The sequence below is a fragment of the Ochotona curzoniae genome, unplaced genomic scaffold (assembly GCF_017591425.1).
Source record: "Ochotona curzoniae isolate NIBS_2020 unplaced genomic scaffold, NIBS_Ocur_1.0 scaffold_3835, whole genome shotgun sequence".
Taxonomy (NCBI): Eukaryota; Metazoa; Chordata; class Mammalia; order Lagomorpha; family Ochotonidae; genus Ochotona; species Ochotona curzoniae.
This window is the reverse complement of record NW_024467114.1, coordinates 24,357,130-24,375,520: the sequence shown is the minus strand read 5'-3', so window position 1 is coordinate 24,375,520 and position 18,391 is coordinate 24,357,130. Positions and strand designations below refer to the sequence as shown.

The 18,391-nt window shown below is 44.2% G+C and overlaps 1 protein-coding gene across 1 annotated transcript in view; it reads left to right on the top strand.

Annotated features, from left to right (window-relative positions):
- CHN2 (chimerin 2) overlaps window positions 1-18,391 on the top strand; it is a 263,982-nt gene that overhangs the window by 134,103 nt on the left and 111,488 nt on the right. Inside the window, exon 2 of the mRNA XM_040964549.1 lies at window positions 10,356-10,394. Coding sequence (XP_040820483.1) covers window positions 10,356-10,394 — 39 coding nt within the window. The remainder of the gene's footprint in view (window positions 1-10,355; window positions 10,395-18,391) is intronic.

Genomic DNA, 18,391 nt, shown 5'->3' with positions numbered 1-18,391 from the left:
GCCCTGCTTATATCTCCAGTCTCTAGCCATCCCAAAACACCCCAACCGCATGCTCATAGGTCCGTGTCAGCCATCAAGCCACAGAATCCTGGATTCTCAATGCCAGGTCCTGTCTTGACTCTGGTCCTGGCTAGCCACATTTTGGTCTGTGTCTCCCCAATCCTTACCATTGGCTGCTGTCATTGGTGTTAGTATATTGTGATACCAGAAGTGACTCATTCTCTTTGTTTTGGGGGAACCTTAGACCTTGTTGTTGGATTCTACTCCTCTGAGCGTGTTTTTAAAGGAATCCTGGACAGGGCTGTTCAAGGCCAGAGGTGATGGGCCTTGGCATGGGAGTGGGCCTAACTGTCCAAGCCTTCATGTGACTTCCCATGGTTGGCTAGTTCCACCCAACATCCTTCTTACATCTCCTGACACACAGCATACTCCTCCTTGTATCCCTCAGCCGAAGGCAGATTTTAAGTTTCTGTCTTGTACTCATCCAATTCCTTATTGAGTACCTGATACATCTTAGAATACAGCGGTCAGGGCCATTCCAGCAATGCCTATTGTGCCCCCACACAGGGATGAATGGGGGCTTCCACCCAACCTTGGGGAACCATCTTTTTAAATCCAGGTGCTGTCTTAATTCCAGGACAACTACTTGAAAGGAACACAATGTTCTCACAGAGGTTATGTCTGGTAGATTCCTGGTAATTTGGCTGAAGTTCCTGTTCTCCCGGTGCTGTGTGTCTGGCATGGGGAGAGAACACAGAAGCAGATACGTGTGTGGAAGGGATCAATTTCTCTCCTCCTTCTCCCTCCTTCCTCTCTCTTTCCACTTTTCCCTTCCACCTTCTCTCTCTTCTCATTCTTTCTCTCTGTGTGACATTCTACCTTTAAAATAAATTTTAAAATCTTTAAACATTTTAAAAATCATTGGATTGTTTCTCACATCAGTAAAAGGGCTTTTCAAAGAATTAAAGGAAGTATGTGGGGGAACTACTGCAGAGGGCTGGTCCAGGAAGAACTTTTGGCAAGCCAGAATATCTCAGCTGATAAGGAGACCAGATGGAAGAGACTATGATGTATTCAGGATCAAAAGAAAGAGCAGAGTGGGTGATGAACTATAGAGGGCAAGAAAGGAGGCCAGAAACTGTGAGCTTTACCTGCCCTGACCACCCTAACCAACCTGAGGAGTGGCTCTTTGTTTTTATTCATGTAAATGCCTGTTGGAGGAGAGAATCCCATCCTCCCTCAGTATATATTACCACCAGCCTACCACAGGAGCTCCTGGTGGCCCCAGTGCCCTTTAAATGGCCACAGATTCCAAGGCAAGACCCCTGATGCCTTCATCATCCTCAATAAATCGCTTCCTAGTTTTGTCCTTGGGGACCCAGCAAGAGTTCCTAGAAACTGTCTTATTAGCTATTCTCTGTAGATAGGACTCCATCAGCTACAAAAGTTACTGATAGGAGATCCACAGCTGGGGCACATTAGGCCTGCCTCCATTACGCAAGCAGAGTTTCCAAAGAGAACGCATGGATGTCTAATTTCTCAGGGGAATGCAAGGAAACTGTACATGTGATCAGTGTTCGCAAGAAAATTTGCAACAGCCTTCCCAGGTAGTGCTTGGGGTGATCTCCAGCTAAGCTGGCAACTCAAGTCTGAAACCATTTAGACGTGATGGCCTGACAAGGCCAGAGTCACATTTGGCTGCCCAGCCCTGATCCTCCCTTGCGTCTGCAGGTTAAGGTTATGCATATTGTGAGAGTGTGTGTGTGTGTGTGTGTGTGTGTGATATATCTTACAGCACATGCACACATGCTACACACTACTCCTGCTGCTGTTGGTGGCTTGCATTTGAATTCCAACCCATTCTTGGCCTATTAAGCTATTCACTCAACAAATCTTGAACTGTCATTTCATTGTGAGGCTCTGCCTGACTGAAAATCCTGCTCTCATCCAACTTCCCTGGGAAAAGCCTACTGCAGTCCATTTGCAAATGTGTGCATCAATAAATCAGAAGTGACAACAGACACACGTGGCTTCTCTGGGAGAAGGGAAGGGAGTCGACTCTTCCACCCTTGATTTCCCAGATGATCCCCGATGCAATTTGTGTGACTTTATTAGAAATACGCTGAGGGACAGGTCACCTCTAGCTTTCTTGGTGGCTCATTCTGTACGTCAGCAGATTTGCCTCCTTCTCCTTTTCCAAAGCCCATGCAGGTGTGTTTCTGTTAGTCTAGTCACCCTCCACTGAGCCAGGCAAAGGAATCTGGCTCTCTTCCAGTTTACAAGTATTTCCTATTCAGTTCTCACTTACCCAAGTGGTAAGCACATGCATTCTTTAATTTTTCTTCATTAATCAGTTGCTAAATTCCTTTATGCTTGCTCCTCAGTTGAGTCCATCAAATCCACCTATTTCTGGAGCTGAAAATGCCTAGAAGAATCCAGTCTTCAGCTGCAGTACCCAGACGTGCAGTAACATGTAGTTTCAGCTCACTCCACGGCCACATGTTTCTGCAGGTTCTTTCCCAGGAGCCTTGTCATGCTTCCACGTGCTTCGCTGCAAATACACACTTAGTGTTGTCAACTGAGAGAAACATAAAGCAGTAATGTGGAAATATGGCGATGTGCAGGGCAGAGCTGGGCGAGGGGAACACAGGTATCGTTGTACACTGCAGGTGTATTCAAGGGGGCTGGAGACGGAAGACTTTGCTAGAGTCAGAAATGAGGATTGTGCCAGGTATTTTCCAACAGTCATCTTTGGTCACAGCGATCGACAGCAAGGGTGACAATAGCTAGAGGTGGAAGAGATAGTTGTCTGCTGAACAGATGTTGTTGCAGAGGGACACATTTTGTTTAAAATGGTTTTGTTGGAGATGGCAGTGGCCGCTGGGACAGCTTATGGCTGTGGCAGTCTTAGGTGATAGTTTGTATCATGCAGTTGTGCACAATGATTCCCCTTCCTTTATAGCCTTCTGGCTTCACTGTGGTTATTGTTGTGATTACAGTTGACACTTGCAACTCCACATTGATTCTGATGACATAGGCAATCTTCTCTGTGAATCTGCTAATTGGGTTTTAAAAGTAGCAAAATTGAGATATATGCTGATAACATCAAGTGCTGGTAAGATACATATGTAGGGGAATCACAGTTCCTGTTTACAATGTTGACAATTCCAATTGACACAGCCTTCTTTGAAAAAATGTTTTCAGCAAAACGAACTTAAATTTTAATTCCATCTTCCTATGAACAATTTAACATATGCCTGTATGTGATATGAGATCTTTTAAAAACAATATATTCTAGTTATGGATCAAAGTTTGGAAGAATTCATATAAATCTATCCTGGTTATTTTTTTTTTCTGAGGCAGGGAATCTTCTAAAATAACATTTAAAAATTATTGGACTTTTTTGAGGGACTGGCTCTTAAAAGTTGTGGCATAGTTTTTAGGTTGCTATCTGCTGTCTAGGACCCTATCAGAGCACTGGTTCAAGTTTCAGCTGTTTCTGTTTGGATCCAGCATTCTTGCTAATGTACCTGGGAAGGGAGCAGCAGAAGATGGCCCTGCCACTCATGTGAGAAACCTGGATGAAATCTTCGGTCTTTGTTTTAGTCTACTTCAGATTTGGCTGCCGTGGCCATGTGGGGAGTGAACCAGGGGATGCAATTTGACTCACTCACTCTTCATTCTGATACATAAAAATATTGTTAACATTATTACACTATTTTTCAATAGTAAGCATACTTTAAGTTTAATAAAAATAATAGATATATGACACCAATTTTAAAAGTTTTTTGTTTAATTTGGAAGTCAGAGCTAGAGAGATCTCCCATCTACTGGTTCACTCCCCACATGGCTTCAGTGGCCAAAACTGGACTGATTGAAAGCCAAGAACTTCCAAGTCTCCTACGTTGGTGTCAGGGACCCAAGCAATTGGGCCATCATCTATTGCTTTTCCTGGCCATTAGCAGGGAGCTGGATCAGAAATGGACCAGCTGGGCAGAAACCAGCAGTGTAAGTGGTGCCAGCATCAGAGGCAGCGGCTTTATGCTCTGTGCCATAATGCCAGCTCTCTGACACCATCTTTGCCACACTCAGGATCGAGAGGCGTTTATGGCATGAGCAGCCCTAAAATCCCCAGGGCCCCCTCTGTCTCAGACACTGAAGAGCTTTCTAGGGGCCAAGCCCGCAATTCTGTTTTCCTCGAAGAGCAGGCCAGTGGCACCAACTATGCAGAATTTGGAGGTTTTAGCACCTAAAGTTTTCTCAAACTAGTATCCAAGTCTTCTGTGGTGCTTCTGGGCATCTTTGGCCAGTTCGTGTATTCTCTGTGTTGATTTGCTTTGGGCTCTTTCTCCATTATTTCATTTACATGACCTTGTTACCTACCTCTGCAAGGTTTTGAACGTGTTCTGGGCATCTAAATCCTTTTCTCTTTTCCCTCTTCTTTAATGCAAGCAGAGCCCTGTTCCTTGGTTGCTTCTGTTTGCTCATTAGTGTTTACTTCACAGAATTTTTCAAAGAGGGCCAGGGGAATTGGGCATGGCCTTTTGCCGCAGAAGCTACTAACTCTTTGTCTTCAGCCTGCACTCTTGCTGCGCACTGTACATGCTGCGTGTGTCATTAGGAGAATTCCAATGCCCTATGTCTTCAAGGTGGTGATGTATCCAGACAATGGATTTGAAAACAATTGACTGGCACTCCTACAATTGTATTTAATTTTTGTATAATTGGTCTGTAAGGAAAATTATAAAATACAAGTAAACAAAAGAAGGGAAAAAGAGAAACAATCTTTAGTTTTTATATCAGGTATAGTAACTATTTTCCAAAGGTGTTTATTTTCACTGTATTTGAAAAACAGAGAGATCTGCTGGCTCATTCCTCAAGTGCCCACAATAGCCATGGTTTTGGCCAGGTTGAGGCCAGGAGTCCAGAAAGCCACCTGGTTCTGCCCTGTGGATAATGGAACTCCATCATCCGCTGCTTCCCAGAGTGCCCTTTACAAGGAAGTGGTATCAAAACTGGAGTAGCCAGAACTTGAACTCAGATCTCTGATTTGCAATGCAAGCATCTCAAGGAATATCTTAGCCACCACGCCAAAAGACTGCTCCAAGTGTAACATCCCTTATCAATCAAGTTTAAAGTCCTCTAGATAATGTCTGTGTATAAGTATTTACCTTTTCTTAGAATTATCTTTTACTAGTCATCTTGTAATCTGATTTATTTAATACTTAAAAAATGCAGCACGAATATTTCCTTATCTTTAAAGATACATGATAATAATGGTAAGCCTAGAATTTACTAAATGTCAGACACTTTTTAAATTTTGTCTTATTTTAATTTCTCACAATTTACTTTATGCCCATCCTCCATTTATTTTTCTGCAGTATCCTGTAAATGGAGTACATAAATTCTCAAAGTCTATTTTTTTTTAATATCTGCAATGCGTGACTGTAACATGCAATATGCATGCATGGTATGTTATTTCATCATTTGGTCCAGAGGCAATTTTCATGCTACCATTTGTCTTATAACTAGGTGTTAGTTTTCTTTCAAGCTTTACAAGTATGGAAATTACAAAGGTGTTACATAATAAGTTTTCTGTTTTCCGTGATTCCCACACATACAAATTGGAAAGATTACCTGGCCAGGAGAAGTGACGTTTCAGAGACAAAGCAGTTAACTCGATTTTAAAACACTGAAGAAGCCTCTTGATTGTTCTGCATTTCTTTGTCTTCATTTGCCAAAGGAGGGAATTAAATGACCTTGAAAACCTATTCTATAACTTCAAAAAAGCATCAAAATAATCGAGTAAAGTATACATACACACATACACACACAGAGAGAAAAGAAAGAGTTGCTTATTTTATCTGAAAGGCAGAATTATGGGGGTTGGGGTGAGAAGAGAGATATTATCTATGCATTGATTCATTCCACAGATAGCCACAACAAGCAGAGCTGCACCAGGCTGAAGCCAAAAGCCAGGAAATTCTTCTGCTTCTCCCACATGCGTAATAGGGACTCAGCTACTTGGATCATCTTTCACTGTTTTCCCAAGCCATAATTAGCCTGGAGTTGGATTGGAAGTGGAACAGCCAAAACACCAACCTTATATGAGATGTTGGCAGCAGCTTAATCTGCTGTGCCACAATGCGATCCCCAGTGAAGTAATTTTTAAAAACGTTTTGTGTGAGGAGTGGGTGTTTGTTGCAGTATTTAAGATGTTACATAAGCGCCCATTGCTGCGACGACAGGGGGCAGAAGTGGGCTGGTGAGGAGGGATTGTCCCCAGTGCTGGTGCTGCTCCCTTTGCACCTTGGTAGTGCGTTGTGACTTGCTTTGGGAGACTGGGAAGGCATTGGCAGAGAAGGTGGCTGGGGTGGCTGGTGGTAGCGGTGGGTTCGACCTGCCCTGAGATGCCAGATAGGATGCCTGTATCTTATGTCGGACTGTCTGGATTCAAACCCTACCTCTGCATCTAATTCCAGTTTGCTTCGAATGCACGACCTGAAAGACAGCAGGTGATGGCTCAGTGATTGGATCTCTGCCACCCAGTGGAAACCTGGATCCAGTTCTGAGACCTTGCTTTGACCCATCCCAGCCCTGGCTGTTCCAGGCATTTGCGGGGTGAACTGGCAGATGGCAGATCACTCCCTCGCCCTTCTATCCTTCCTTTTTAGTGGAATAAATCAATAAAAATAAATGAAAAGTATTGTGTCAAATTGGGCCAAATTGTGTGTGTGTGTCAGTGAGGTGATACTGGGGACAATTCAAGATTTGCTGCTGCATATTAAAGATGTTCCGTGCTCTGTCTGTTGACCAGGGCCTCCTGCCGGTGTTTTAGACGTTTGTGAAGCATGTCTTGGGGGCCAAGGTAATTATAGTCGTTCCACTGAAGCATGACAAATGGCCTCTCACTTTGAATTCCTTTGTGGGAGGGGAACGTCTTCCATGACAACAGCCCTGGAACTTAATTACAGGCTCCCGATCTGGGCTAAGAGTGAAGACAGTCAGGATGTATTGAAGAGACGAGAGGCAAGTGTGCAGGCCTACCTGGGCAGAGTCAGCCCTGAGCAGTGTGGCCGTCATCCCAGCTCGGTGGAAGTCAGGAGAGCTGACTGCTTGCTGGATGCTGTACTTCATATACACTCTCTCACTGAATTCTCACAGCATATCTTGTAAGATGCAGGTGATGGCTGTGATATTTTCTGTTTTTATAAAGGATGAGTATTGAGAGGCCCCTGCAAGACGTATTCTAGATAACCTGTTTCAGATTATTCAGCCAATAGTTGTCAGAGATGGGAAATTGAACCTCGTGGGCTCTTTCATTAATTTAGTACCTGTTTTGACTTTGTGTTTTGAGTGTGTGTTTGAGGTTGGGCCTCCTTCTCAGGATTATTAGTGTGATGACGTCAGTCACAGCAAACTGACATGTCAATCAATAATTCTGCATGGTAACAAGGGCAATGAAGAAGGTGTTATCCAGATGGTTGTAAGTGCTGTGGGCAAGAGAGTGGGCTACTTTGCACAGGGTTGGGAGTGGGGAGCCCCTGTCAGGTGATACTTGGGTGGAACCCTGTGTGGCAGAGTGGGAGGAGCCATGGCAGGGTCTCGGGGGAGGGCATTTATGTAGAGAGTCTGCACAGCAAACCCTGGGGGGCTTGAAAGAGCTTGGCTTGCTCTGCAAACAGTGACCGGCAAAAAGAAGACCCGTGTCTGTAGTGGAGCCAGAGAAATGGGCAGGTGCAGGTTGACACAGGGCCTGACCAGCCACAGTATGATGTTGGTATTTGATTCTCCAGGGAGGGGCAGGGGTAAGACATTGTAGGACTTGTGCCTGAGTGTTAACATCTCCTGTCTCCAACACCAACTTCCCTCACCTCTGTGAAGGAGCAAGGGACAACCGTGCGAAGAGCTTCCTGCAAGTTCTGTTAAGGGACAGAATTCTAGATTCATCAAAGAACAAGACTGAAAGGAGAGGATGTCTAGTCTAAGCCTCTGACTTTAGGTATAGAAAAACCTAGCAGGTCCGAACCAACTATCTGGGCTCTATTTAAAGACCTACATGAAGGGAATCACTTCCTGTGTCTTGGGGTTACCTCGCAATGCACAGGAAGTGGTCCTCTGGGGGCTGAGCGAACTCTAGGGGAGGTTGTTCTTGCTTCCATAAACTAATCTGCTCTGAAATAAGACATGCCAGCTCCAGGGCCTTGGTTTCTTGGGAATTTACACATCTGTGCAATATGTCCTTGTGTGTGTGTGTGATGATTTTTATCTATTTGTGAAAAATTGCTATTTTTGAAAAATTTGAGGTGCAGAGAAAAACAAAGAGACAAAAGAGAGGACACTTCCGTCCACTGATTCACTTCCTCAGTGAAGGCTGGGGCTACACCCCAAGGCCAAAGCCAGGAGCCAGGGACTCAATCCAGGTCTTCCCCATGAATGGCAGGAGCCTAATTCACTGAGCCATTGCCATAGCCTTCCAAGGTCGATGTTAGCAGAAAGCTTATGTCAAGAGCCAGAGACAGGCATTGAACTCCAGTATGGAATGCAGGTGTCTTAATCACTGGACTTAAATGCCTGCCCCTGAGAAATTATTTTTCAATAACCCATTAATTTTTTAATCTATAGATTGTAACTTTTCTGATGAGGTGACAGTATATCTGGAATTTTGTTGTAAACTCAGTGACTTCATTTATTTTATTTGTGGTTTGGGGAGCAGAAGCACTGATGTTGCTATTGGTCTTTGCCACATAAAGGATGAGATCGGTTAAAAGTCCACTATTCCAAGTTAGTGGACAAAAACTTATGTTGGCAAAAACTATTAAGAGCCAATGCCCATTGTAAGTCAACATACCCAGCCTGTGTATTAGAATAGTGATGGGGAGGGCACTTGATGCAAAGCTAGCAGAAGCCAGAGTTAACATTTAGGAGTGAATTTGTGCCTGTTGGCTGATTTTGTATATGTAGGTTCCTGACAATACAGATCCAACAACATGGATTGATTTGTATGACACATGCCTTGGAGAGGTTTAGTTGATCTCTGGGATATGGGGCACCCAAGAGCAACACACTAGTTATGTAAAAACTTGACTTAAGTTACACCATGCAATGGAATAGGGCGCAGGAAGTTTGCAACTCTTGACTTAATTTTTATTTGTAGATAGTATTGTTTCTTGGGAAGAAAGCATGCCCACACCATTTTACTGGGTGAGGTTAGAAAATTTCTAACAGGAGCTGGGCCTGTGAAGCTACTGGCTCTTGGCTCAGCTTGGCTCAGCACTAGCCCTTGCAGACATGTGGGGAAGTAAACCAGTGACTGAAAGAGTGAGTGGTTTCTCTCTGCCTCTGTGTGTGTCCCTCCCTCGCTCTGTAACTCTTTCCAAATAAATAAATAAGTCTTAAAAAAAAAAAGAAAAAGAATGAAACAAAAAACAAAAGCTCTAAGAGGACAGATTGCCTAGAAAGTGCAGGGTGTCAAAACTATCTCCTTACCAAAAGATGCTGAGCGAGAGAGCCGTGAAGCTTCCCTACAGAATGACAATTTGTGATGTGGGGAGAACTGCCCCCTCCCCTGACTACTTAAGCTATAATATGTTTGAGCACAGTCTTGTGATAGGGAGCTCAGGGGGACGTGTAATCATCAGGTCAGAGTTCTAAATCCTGCTGTCAGCCCCGGGATTGTTGAGGTGACTGAACAAGCAGATTTCCTCCATTGTCTGCTTTTTTGATGAAGAACAACCCCTTGCTCTCTATTCTCTCACAAGCCTTTCACTCGAGCACTTCTGATTGCTAAGAGATTTCTGGAAATGTTCTCAGGCACAGGCTGCAGAGCATTCACTGACCCGGTGCAATTTCAGGGGACCCTCTGTGTCTCTGCCATCAGACTTGGCTTTTTAGGAGTGTCCTGGGATGGGCTATGCACATTTCCAGAGTTCATGTGACAGGCATCCTTACCGCTTTGCATCTTAACAAGTCTGTATAGTGGCTAGAGATCTGATTGGAAACCGTGTGATAAATTACATGTTTATGATGTCAAATAAATATGTTTGAAAGGATTACTAGAGGGTACAATCAAGTTAATTTACTTTAAAAATCTTTTTTGATCTGTTAGGCTCTATGAAAATGGTAGAGCAATTGATTTAGCTATGGAAAGTAGGGGGTGAAAGTGGTATTGAGCCCACAGGGTTTCCATGCATGCCGCCTCCCTCTAGTCCATGGAACTGTCCAGAAATGCATTTGGGAAGTCCCCAGAGACAAAATGCAAGCACTGCTGACAGTCTGTTTGCTCCTCCACCGCAGACACACGTTGACAGTTTGACGTGCCTGCTGACGGATTGATTTCTTTCTTTTCATTTCAGATGCTGAGGAATACCAGCCGCCAATATGGAAATCTTACTGTGAGTACCCAAAATGCAAAGTGCCCCTCCACAGTCCTGAGGGGTTGCCCCTTGGAATAATTCATGTTGTACCTGCACTAAACTGAGCCCACAGTCAGGGAGCACTTACTGCTTACCCTTCTCTAACCAGGACCTGTAAGAACCCAATGCCAAGTCCATGATGGTTCTCTGACTTCCTGTTTGGGGTGATGGTTTGCTTTTGTTTTGCCAATTGTGTCCAGTGGATCCAGGAGAAATGTGTTGACTTCCCTAAGTTGTGTGCTTGGCTGACAGATCAGGTAAAGGCTGTGATCTCAGACAGTGTTAACCCATGAAAAGTTAGCAAATCACAAGGAATGATGGGCGACCTCACTGCCACACACTTCAGCTACTCTTGTGAAGGCTGGCATGTGACTTCACTCCAGTCTGTTCGTCTTCCTCCTGGCTATCACCGTCCAGCTCAGAAGCTGTCCCTTGAGACAGGGCAGGATGGTGGGAAGCTGCAAAACCCACTGTGCTGACAAGCAGAGCTGCAGCTGCTCATTCGGGCTCGCTTCTAGGCGGGAACGTGAGAACAATTATCTATGTGGTTACTGATGCTGCTGTGGCTGCTACTGCTGGCCAGCGGCTGCAGAAAGAGGCTGCAGCCCAGATTCTCACCAAAGCCCTTAGAGACAGGTGTTGATATCATCTCCATCACACACAAAGAAACTGTGGCTCAGGGGTGCTAAGCAAGGTTTCTGGAGACATGGGCAGTGGCATTCAGAGCAGGACCTACAGGTCAGCATTGTGATGCAATGGCTAAGGATACCACCTGTGGCATCAGCATCCCATGTGGGTGCTGGTTCACACCCCAGCTGCTTTTCTTCCAATTCAACTCGCTGCTAAGGCACCTGGGAAAGCAGTAGATGCTGCCCAAGTACTTGGGGCCCTGCACCTGCACATGGGAGACCCAGATGAAAACTGGTTTCAGCCTGGCCCAACTTTGGCCACTGCAGCTATTTGAGGGAGTAAAAGAATGAAAAATTCTCTCTCTCTTGCACACATCCTGCTTTTCAAATGAATGAAATAAACCTTTTAAAACAGAACAGCAAAGTTGGACCCAGAGGCAAGCCTGACTCATCACCTGAAAATCTCCAAGTTCTCATTCTTCTTATTAAAATTTTTTTTAATTTTTGTATTCATTTGAAAAGCAGCACAGAGAGAGAGAGAGAGAGAGAGAGAGAGAGAGAGAGAGAGAGAGAGAGAGAGAGAGAGAGAGAGAATGGAGAAATCTCCCATCCGTGGGTTCATTCTCATTCCCATAGTGCCTGCATCACCTGTGACTGAGCCATGCCCAGGCTGAGAGCCTGCAACTTAACCCAAGCCCCCTACGTAAGTCACAGGGACCCAGACACTTGAGCCATCACTGTGAACCCCAGGATCTGCATCAGCCCAAAGCTAGAATTTGAGGGGAGCTGAACTTGAACCCATGCATGCTGAGGTGGGATGTGTGCATTCTAAGCAGCGTCCTAATTACCATGCTGTAAACCCACCTCTGAAATTGCATACACACATAATAAATACATATGTAGTGTACACCCACACATGTATATTTGTTACAAAATAGCATGTAATGTTGCAGTGTTTTTTTACAAGACAATTTCTTTTCTACATGAAAGAGAAACATTAGAGAAAAATAGAAAGTCAAGAATCAAATGTCCCATCATGCACAAGTCAGCCGTCCCCAATTCAAATCTCCTTTCCCCTTCCCCAGTAACTGATTTCCTTTGGGGAAAGTACAGCCCCCAGTTACTTAAAAGAAAAACGAATTTCGTACTGAGACACTTTTGCTGTGGTCTCTGCTTTCATTTTTGCCAGATACCTCTGTGCTGGACCTGCTGTCCTTCAACTTGCCCCTTCCCAAATATTTTGCTTCTGCCTCCCTGTGCCAGCCCACCCTGCCTGTGCCAGGCACCTGCTTCTTTATTTCCCGAGTCTGTTCTTCCATCTGTGAAATAGAGGGGTTGTGCTGGGTCCCCAAGGGCCTTTCCATCCAGGGCTCTGCACTCTGATCTTCGATTTTAGAAGGCAGTGCTAATGACTTAGTAATTGGATGTTTTTGTTTGTTTGTTTCCTAATGGACTGTGAAGTACTCTGACAGTAAATCAACCAGATATCTGCAGTGAGAGGTACTGGGCGTTCTGTGACTTACGATGCCTTACACACGGCCTTGCACACAGCCTTGCACACATGAACTACCAATAAATATTTCTTTATATGTGAGAGCTTTACTGAAGCAAGAAGATGGCATTAGCTCCAATGAATTTCATCTTTTTCTAAAAGACCTGGAGCCACCCAATATATCTTTTTAAAGCACATCTATGTCTTAAGGAAACTTGAGAACAATTGCTAATTACCTGTTCACAGTATTGATTTTTACCTTAGCTTTTTTTTTCTAATTAAACCAAGTTGTGGGTTTCTATTTTGCTGTAGAATCACAAAACTTTATCTGTGAAAGGAAATGTTTGAGGCTGTAAACTAAGGGTTAGTGACACTCTTCTGTCACACAGACAACCTAAAGCTGTGCAGGTTCTTTCTGAGGGCCTTCAGTGGTGTGGAGCTCCCAGAAGTGTGGGGACCTTGCTACCCCAGGCAACAAAAACATGTTGCCCACACCCTGCAGTACCACGCTAGGGAAGGAGTCTGCTTTGGTTGTCCTAGACCTGCAAAGTCTTTAAGTCTGGATGGTGCACTGGGTCTGCACGTTCTCAGACTTGTGTCTTGCATCCTTTTAGTCTTTCAGCAAGTACTTTCTGAATACCAGAGATGACTTGAGAAGAGTCAGCGATGGATCAAATGTGGTCCACATGGTTCTCCAGTTTACATGCTAGTAAGGAAGGGAGTTGTAAATGGATAAATTGCAAATAGACTTTAGTAACAAAATAATACCTCTCTAGCTGCTGGAACTGGGGAAGAGGTTAAACTTGCTTGTGGGTGTTGAAAGATGACCAGGAGAAGACATCCAAGAACCTTGCAGAATATCCTGAGATGTTTTCAGAAAGTCAGATATATGAGGTAGGCATTGACGCTGCAGTGAGATGTTGCATGGGGTGCCATGTCCTATGTTGGGGTGCCTGGGCTTGAGTCCTGGATCCATTTCTGGTTGCAGCTTCTGGCTATGACTTACACTGGGAGACAGCAGGTGACAGCTCAAATAGTTATGTCCCTGACACCCACATAGGAGACACACATCGAATGCCTTCAGCCTGGTCCAGCCCAGCTGTAGTGAGCAATCGGGGAGCAAACTCGCAGGTGGGAATACTTCACTCTCGCTGTGTCAAGTAAAATAAAAATAATTTTTAAATATGCTAAAATGATAGCATCCTGCCAATCTGAAAATCCAGCAAAGTTATCAGAATATAGCATTTATTTTAAATAGCCTGTTGGTAAACCCATTATGAACTAACTGTGGGAATTACCTAGCTCTTGTCTTTGAAATGCTCACAAATCATCCTTGGGGGAGAACGGTTTTCTATATTCATGTCAAACTCGTTAGCAGAACACTTATGGTATCCATATTTGTCCTTCACACACTTATACTAACTTTAGCAGGTTTTTGGCACTATCAAGTCTCTTATAGCTTTACTAATTGGAGCACATTTTTTTTTGCACCATAAGTTTAAAAATTCCTGGTTTGCAATGATTGTAGACACATACCAGAGTAACCCTGTATTTACTTTTACTTTCATTGACTATTGTTGGCTATTTGATATCAGATTTTATTATGAAATATTAATTCCAATTATGAGATTATTTCTATTTAAAATTTGTTTAGCTTACTTGAAAGATTTGTGGGGTAGTGGAAGAACAGAGAGAGAGAGAGAGAGAGAAATCTTCCATCTGCCGTTTCACTCCCCAGGTGGCCACAACAGTCAGAGCTAAGCCAGTCTGAAGCTGGCACCCAGGAGCTTCTTTGCAGTTTCCCATGTGGGTGCAGTCTTTGGCCCATTCTCTGTTGCTTTCCCGTGCCATTTACATAGATCTGGACTGGAGGTGGGATAACTTTCTTCTAGATATAATCTCATGGAGCTGGTGCAACCATGTATCAGTCTAATCTGCCTGACACCAGTATCCCATTGCTTCATTTATTTATTTATATATTTGTGATGTAGAGAGACAGGGGAGGAGAGAACTCCAGTGTGTTCATTTACTGCCCACATACAAGTTGGGAACTCTATCCAGGTCACCAGGTAAATGACAGGAACTCAGTTACCTGAGACATCACCACTGCCTCCCAGAGTTAGTCAGGAGACTCAGGCACACCAGTTGGGGACATGAGCATCTTGAGCACCAGGTCAAACATCCATCCCCTGTGTAGGGTTTAATGCTAACTGCAGAGCTCTTGGTTGCAAGCAACAGAATCATCCGCTCAGTCCAGTTGATTGACTTAAGCAAGAAAGTCCAGAGGTACTTGTTCCAGCCACTTAAATGACAATGGCATAACCCTGTTTGTATCTCTTCTTGATTCTACCTCCTATATTTGTCTTTGCAGTTTGTATAGTCTTCTCTTGTGAACCCCAGATAACCATTAGGATTAGTGTTTTCTCTATCAAAAGCAGTCAGCAGAGACAATGCATTTTCTTGACACTCCAAGCAGCGTCACCATCGGATTACCATTGTTTGGCCTGACTTACCTGTTCAGAGAACTGGAATATGCTAACTGCTGTAAACCAATCCAGACTCATTACTGTTCTCAGGGGAGGATCCATTCTATATCACATGGATTAAAAAGTTGGAGTAGTGTCTGAAGGAAGAAAAATGGAAATCGATTCCCGGGAAGCAAACCACTTAGAAATGTAGAAGACTTTAGGAATGTAGAAAAGAAGAAACTTTAGAAGTCAGCCATCTCAATATTTTATACCATGTATACTGTTCATCAATGCACTCACTCACTCAGCAAATGCACATCACATCTCTACTTAGTTAGATCTCTGGCTTAAGTTGGTTCACAAGATTGAAGTTCTGATCATAAGGATGGGTTCGAGTAGGTCTTCCAAGTCCCTGATTTCACATGATGGTTTATCAATTCCTGTTCACTCCTCCCCTTCTTTCCTTTGAGGCTAACGTGATCACACCCTTGGCTATTTTCACAGAATAATCTTGTCCTAGAAGTCTTATGCAGTGATAATCTGTAACTCTCAAGACCAAAACAATACTATCAAGTTCACTGGAAAAAAAAAAACACTCTAAACTTTATGCTAGAATTCTGTGAACTAGCAGACAAGTTCAAAAGCCAACCATCAGGGTATTCTCTGAGAGATTTTATTTTCTAAGAGGCCAACTGACAATTATACAGCAGGTGCTGGAGCTGACAGCACTCCCGGGAGAGTATCCTAGGGAAATAGGTCAGAGTCCTAGCTTGTGCCTGGTTTTCTGAATAGGACTCTAGAACCTTGACTGTCTGATTGGCGAGACCCCCAGACATCAGGACCATCTGGTGGGAGTATTTATAATGGTGACCTCGCAGCTCTCTTTAGGTCTCTGAATCAGAAAAGCAAGGTTGGGAATAGCAATTTATCAAGTCCCACCAAAATTTTTTTCCACACACTTAAGTCGAGGCACCACTAGTTGGAAGGTAAGTAGTCCACTTCCTTGGCTGCCTCACAGTGCCATCTCACCTCCGGTAAGATCTCACCATGTGTTAGCAAGCAAGGATTTGCCGTGGCGGCCTGGGGTGCTGGGAAGCACCTACAACTCTGCTTTTGAAGATTTCCCCTGCCTAGGAAAGCTGAGAATGCATGGGTGTGAACAGTGCTATTCTCGCTCAGCATCAAGGCCATGTGGCTTCACTCTGCTCATGGATTCCAGTGCCCGCTTTGGTAAGAAGAGGCTACCACTGCAATGTCTTAGAAAATGATGGTCCAATCTGAACTTGAGCATTTGCAGTCCGTGAGTTGCCTGTGACATTGACAGGAGCAAGTCGATTCTGAGAGGACAAGTCAAGCTTTCTTACTGAGGTAGCAGCTTAATGCTGTCTCTGTGAGCTCTGGGTCTCAGTGTGCTTTTAGATTCTTGGGGAGGCAAGGACCCCCTACTCTGCCACCCAACCCCTCCCCAACCCCTGGTGGATGCCACACCTACCCAGCCAGCAGCTTATTTCCTTGCTGGGAGCTCTTCTTAGATAACAGGAGAGAGCTCAGGGCTGGGAATGTCTGGAACATATTTGCATCATTGCTGAAGGAGCAAATTCCATCGTGTCACTTCTCTGCTCACATGACTGCCCAAACCATGACATTCAGTCTTGGACTGCGTTGGCTGTGCTTTACATGTAAGGAGTGGCATTCTCAGATCCTGTGGCATGTTCCCGTTACCCTCACGTGCCTTGGAGATTTTTCTCCTCGGCTGTTTGTTCAGTTATTGCTAGCTGGGAAAGTGCTGGGCAGGCTGTTGTTGAAGCTAGGAGAAGACACCAGGGTCTGTTTTTCACGTGGCTGCCATTGCCAGGTTGCCATCTTGTCTTTATAGACAGACACTTACCAGAAAGTTCTCATTGTCCACCTTCTCTCCTGGGAATGACGTTTCAGTCTCACCTCCTGGCCTCCACTGGGTTTGTTGCCATGTCCTGCCAATCTTGCTGTTGAGGCAGCTCACCTTCCCATCCCATCTGCTCTTGCACTAGTGATGCTGCAGCTCAGATTTCCACAGTAGTGCAAGCAAACCACTTGTCTCTCTCCCTCAAATCCCTTTTAATACCCCTTGAACCACCACTCCTGGAAGTGTGTGAAAATTTCTGGAAGATGAACTCATGCCAGATGGGCAGAGAGAGCATCACTGGAAATGGAGTGTAGGAATCTGAATTTCATAACAGCATCTCAGAGATCCTGAGATGGCACCTCCATCCCCACCCTCATCTGCTGAGGCTGAGAATGCAGTTCCAGCTCAGGGTTCCATGCTGAGCATCTCAAAGTTGTTCTTTTGTCTGTGTTGCATTGGTAAGGGAAAAGGAGGTGAGAGACACACAGAGAGGTAGATATTCCATCTGCTGGTTCCTTCCCCAGATGGCTGCCACAAGTAGGTCTGGGCCAGTCTGAAGCCAGGAGCCTGGAACTCCATCTGGGTCTCCCACATGGGTGGCAGGGAACAGAGTTGCAGGTGCGTTAGCAGGGAGTTGAATCCCAAGCAGAGTGGATGCTGGCCTAACAAGCCATGGTTAACTTGCTGTGCTGCAATACCGCCCCCTAGCGATGGTGGGAAGGTCTGCGGCAGGTTTAAGCAGAGAGCTAGCTGAAGGGTGAGAGTGAACGCCATAGATCTTGGGAAAGATCACAGCCAGGTAGAGGGGGAAGTCAGTGTAAAAGCCTGAGGCACAGGAAAAATCAACCAGAGATTTGGAATCAAAGAATACATTTTTCGGAAACTCGGGAGCAAATATTCCACCTCTCTGAATTCATTTCCTCGTTTTTTTTGGTGGGGTGGGGTGTATTTATGTAAGCTTTATTTATGAGTTCCATCAATTTAGTGAAACATATAATAATAATTTTTTTTCCCTGAAGTTTGTCATAGGGGAGAACTTATAGATTTGTATTTACAAGAAAACAATGCCAACATATATTTCAATATACACTTGAAGAATGCAAATGGAATATTATGATACATAGGATAATAGGTAATCAACAAATGACTGCAATACCATCATTCATTAGATGGCCATAGCACTTGAAGAGTTTACCATTTATAGCAGGAATCCCAAATACAGTCATAACTCTAGTGGAAAATCATTATTACTACACAAAATTTACATTTTTTATGAATTTTGTACCATATCTTGTCATGACACATTTATCTTTTATTCTAGAAAAAAAGCATTGCATTTTATTTTTTTCAAAGATTTCTTTTTTATTGTAAAGTCAGATATACAGAGAGGAGGAGAGACAGAGAGGAAGATCTTCTGTCTGATGGGCCAGACCTGCACCGATCCATAGCCAGGAACCTGAAGCTTCATCTGGGTCTCACACAGGATTAGAACCGGCGTCCAT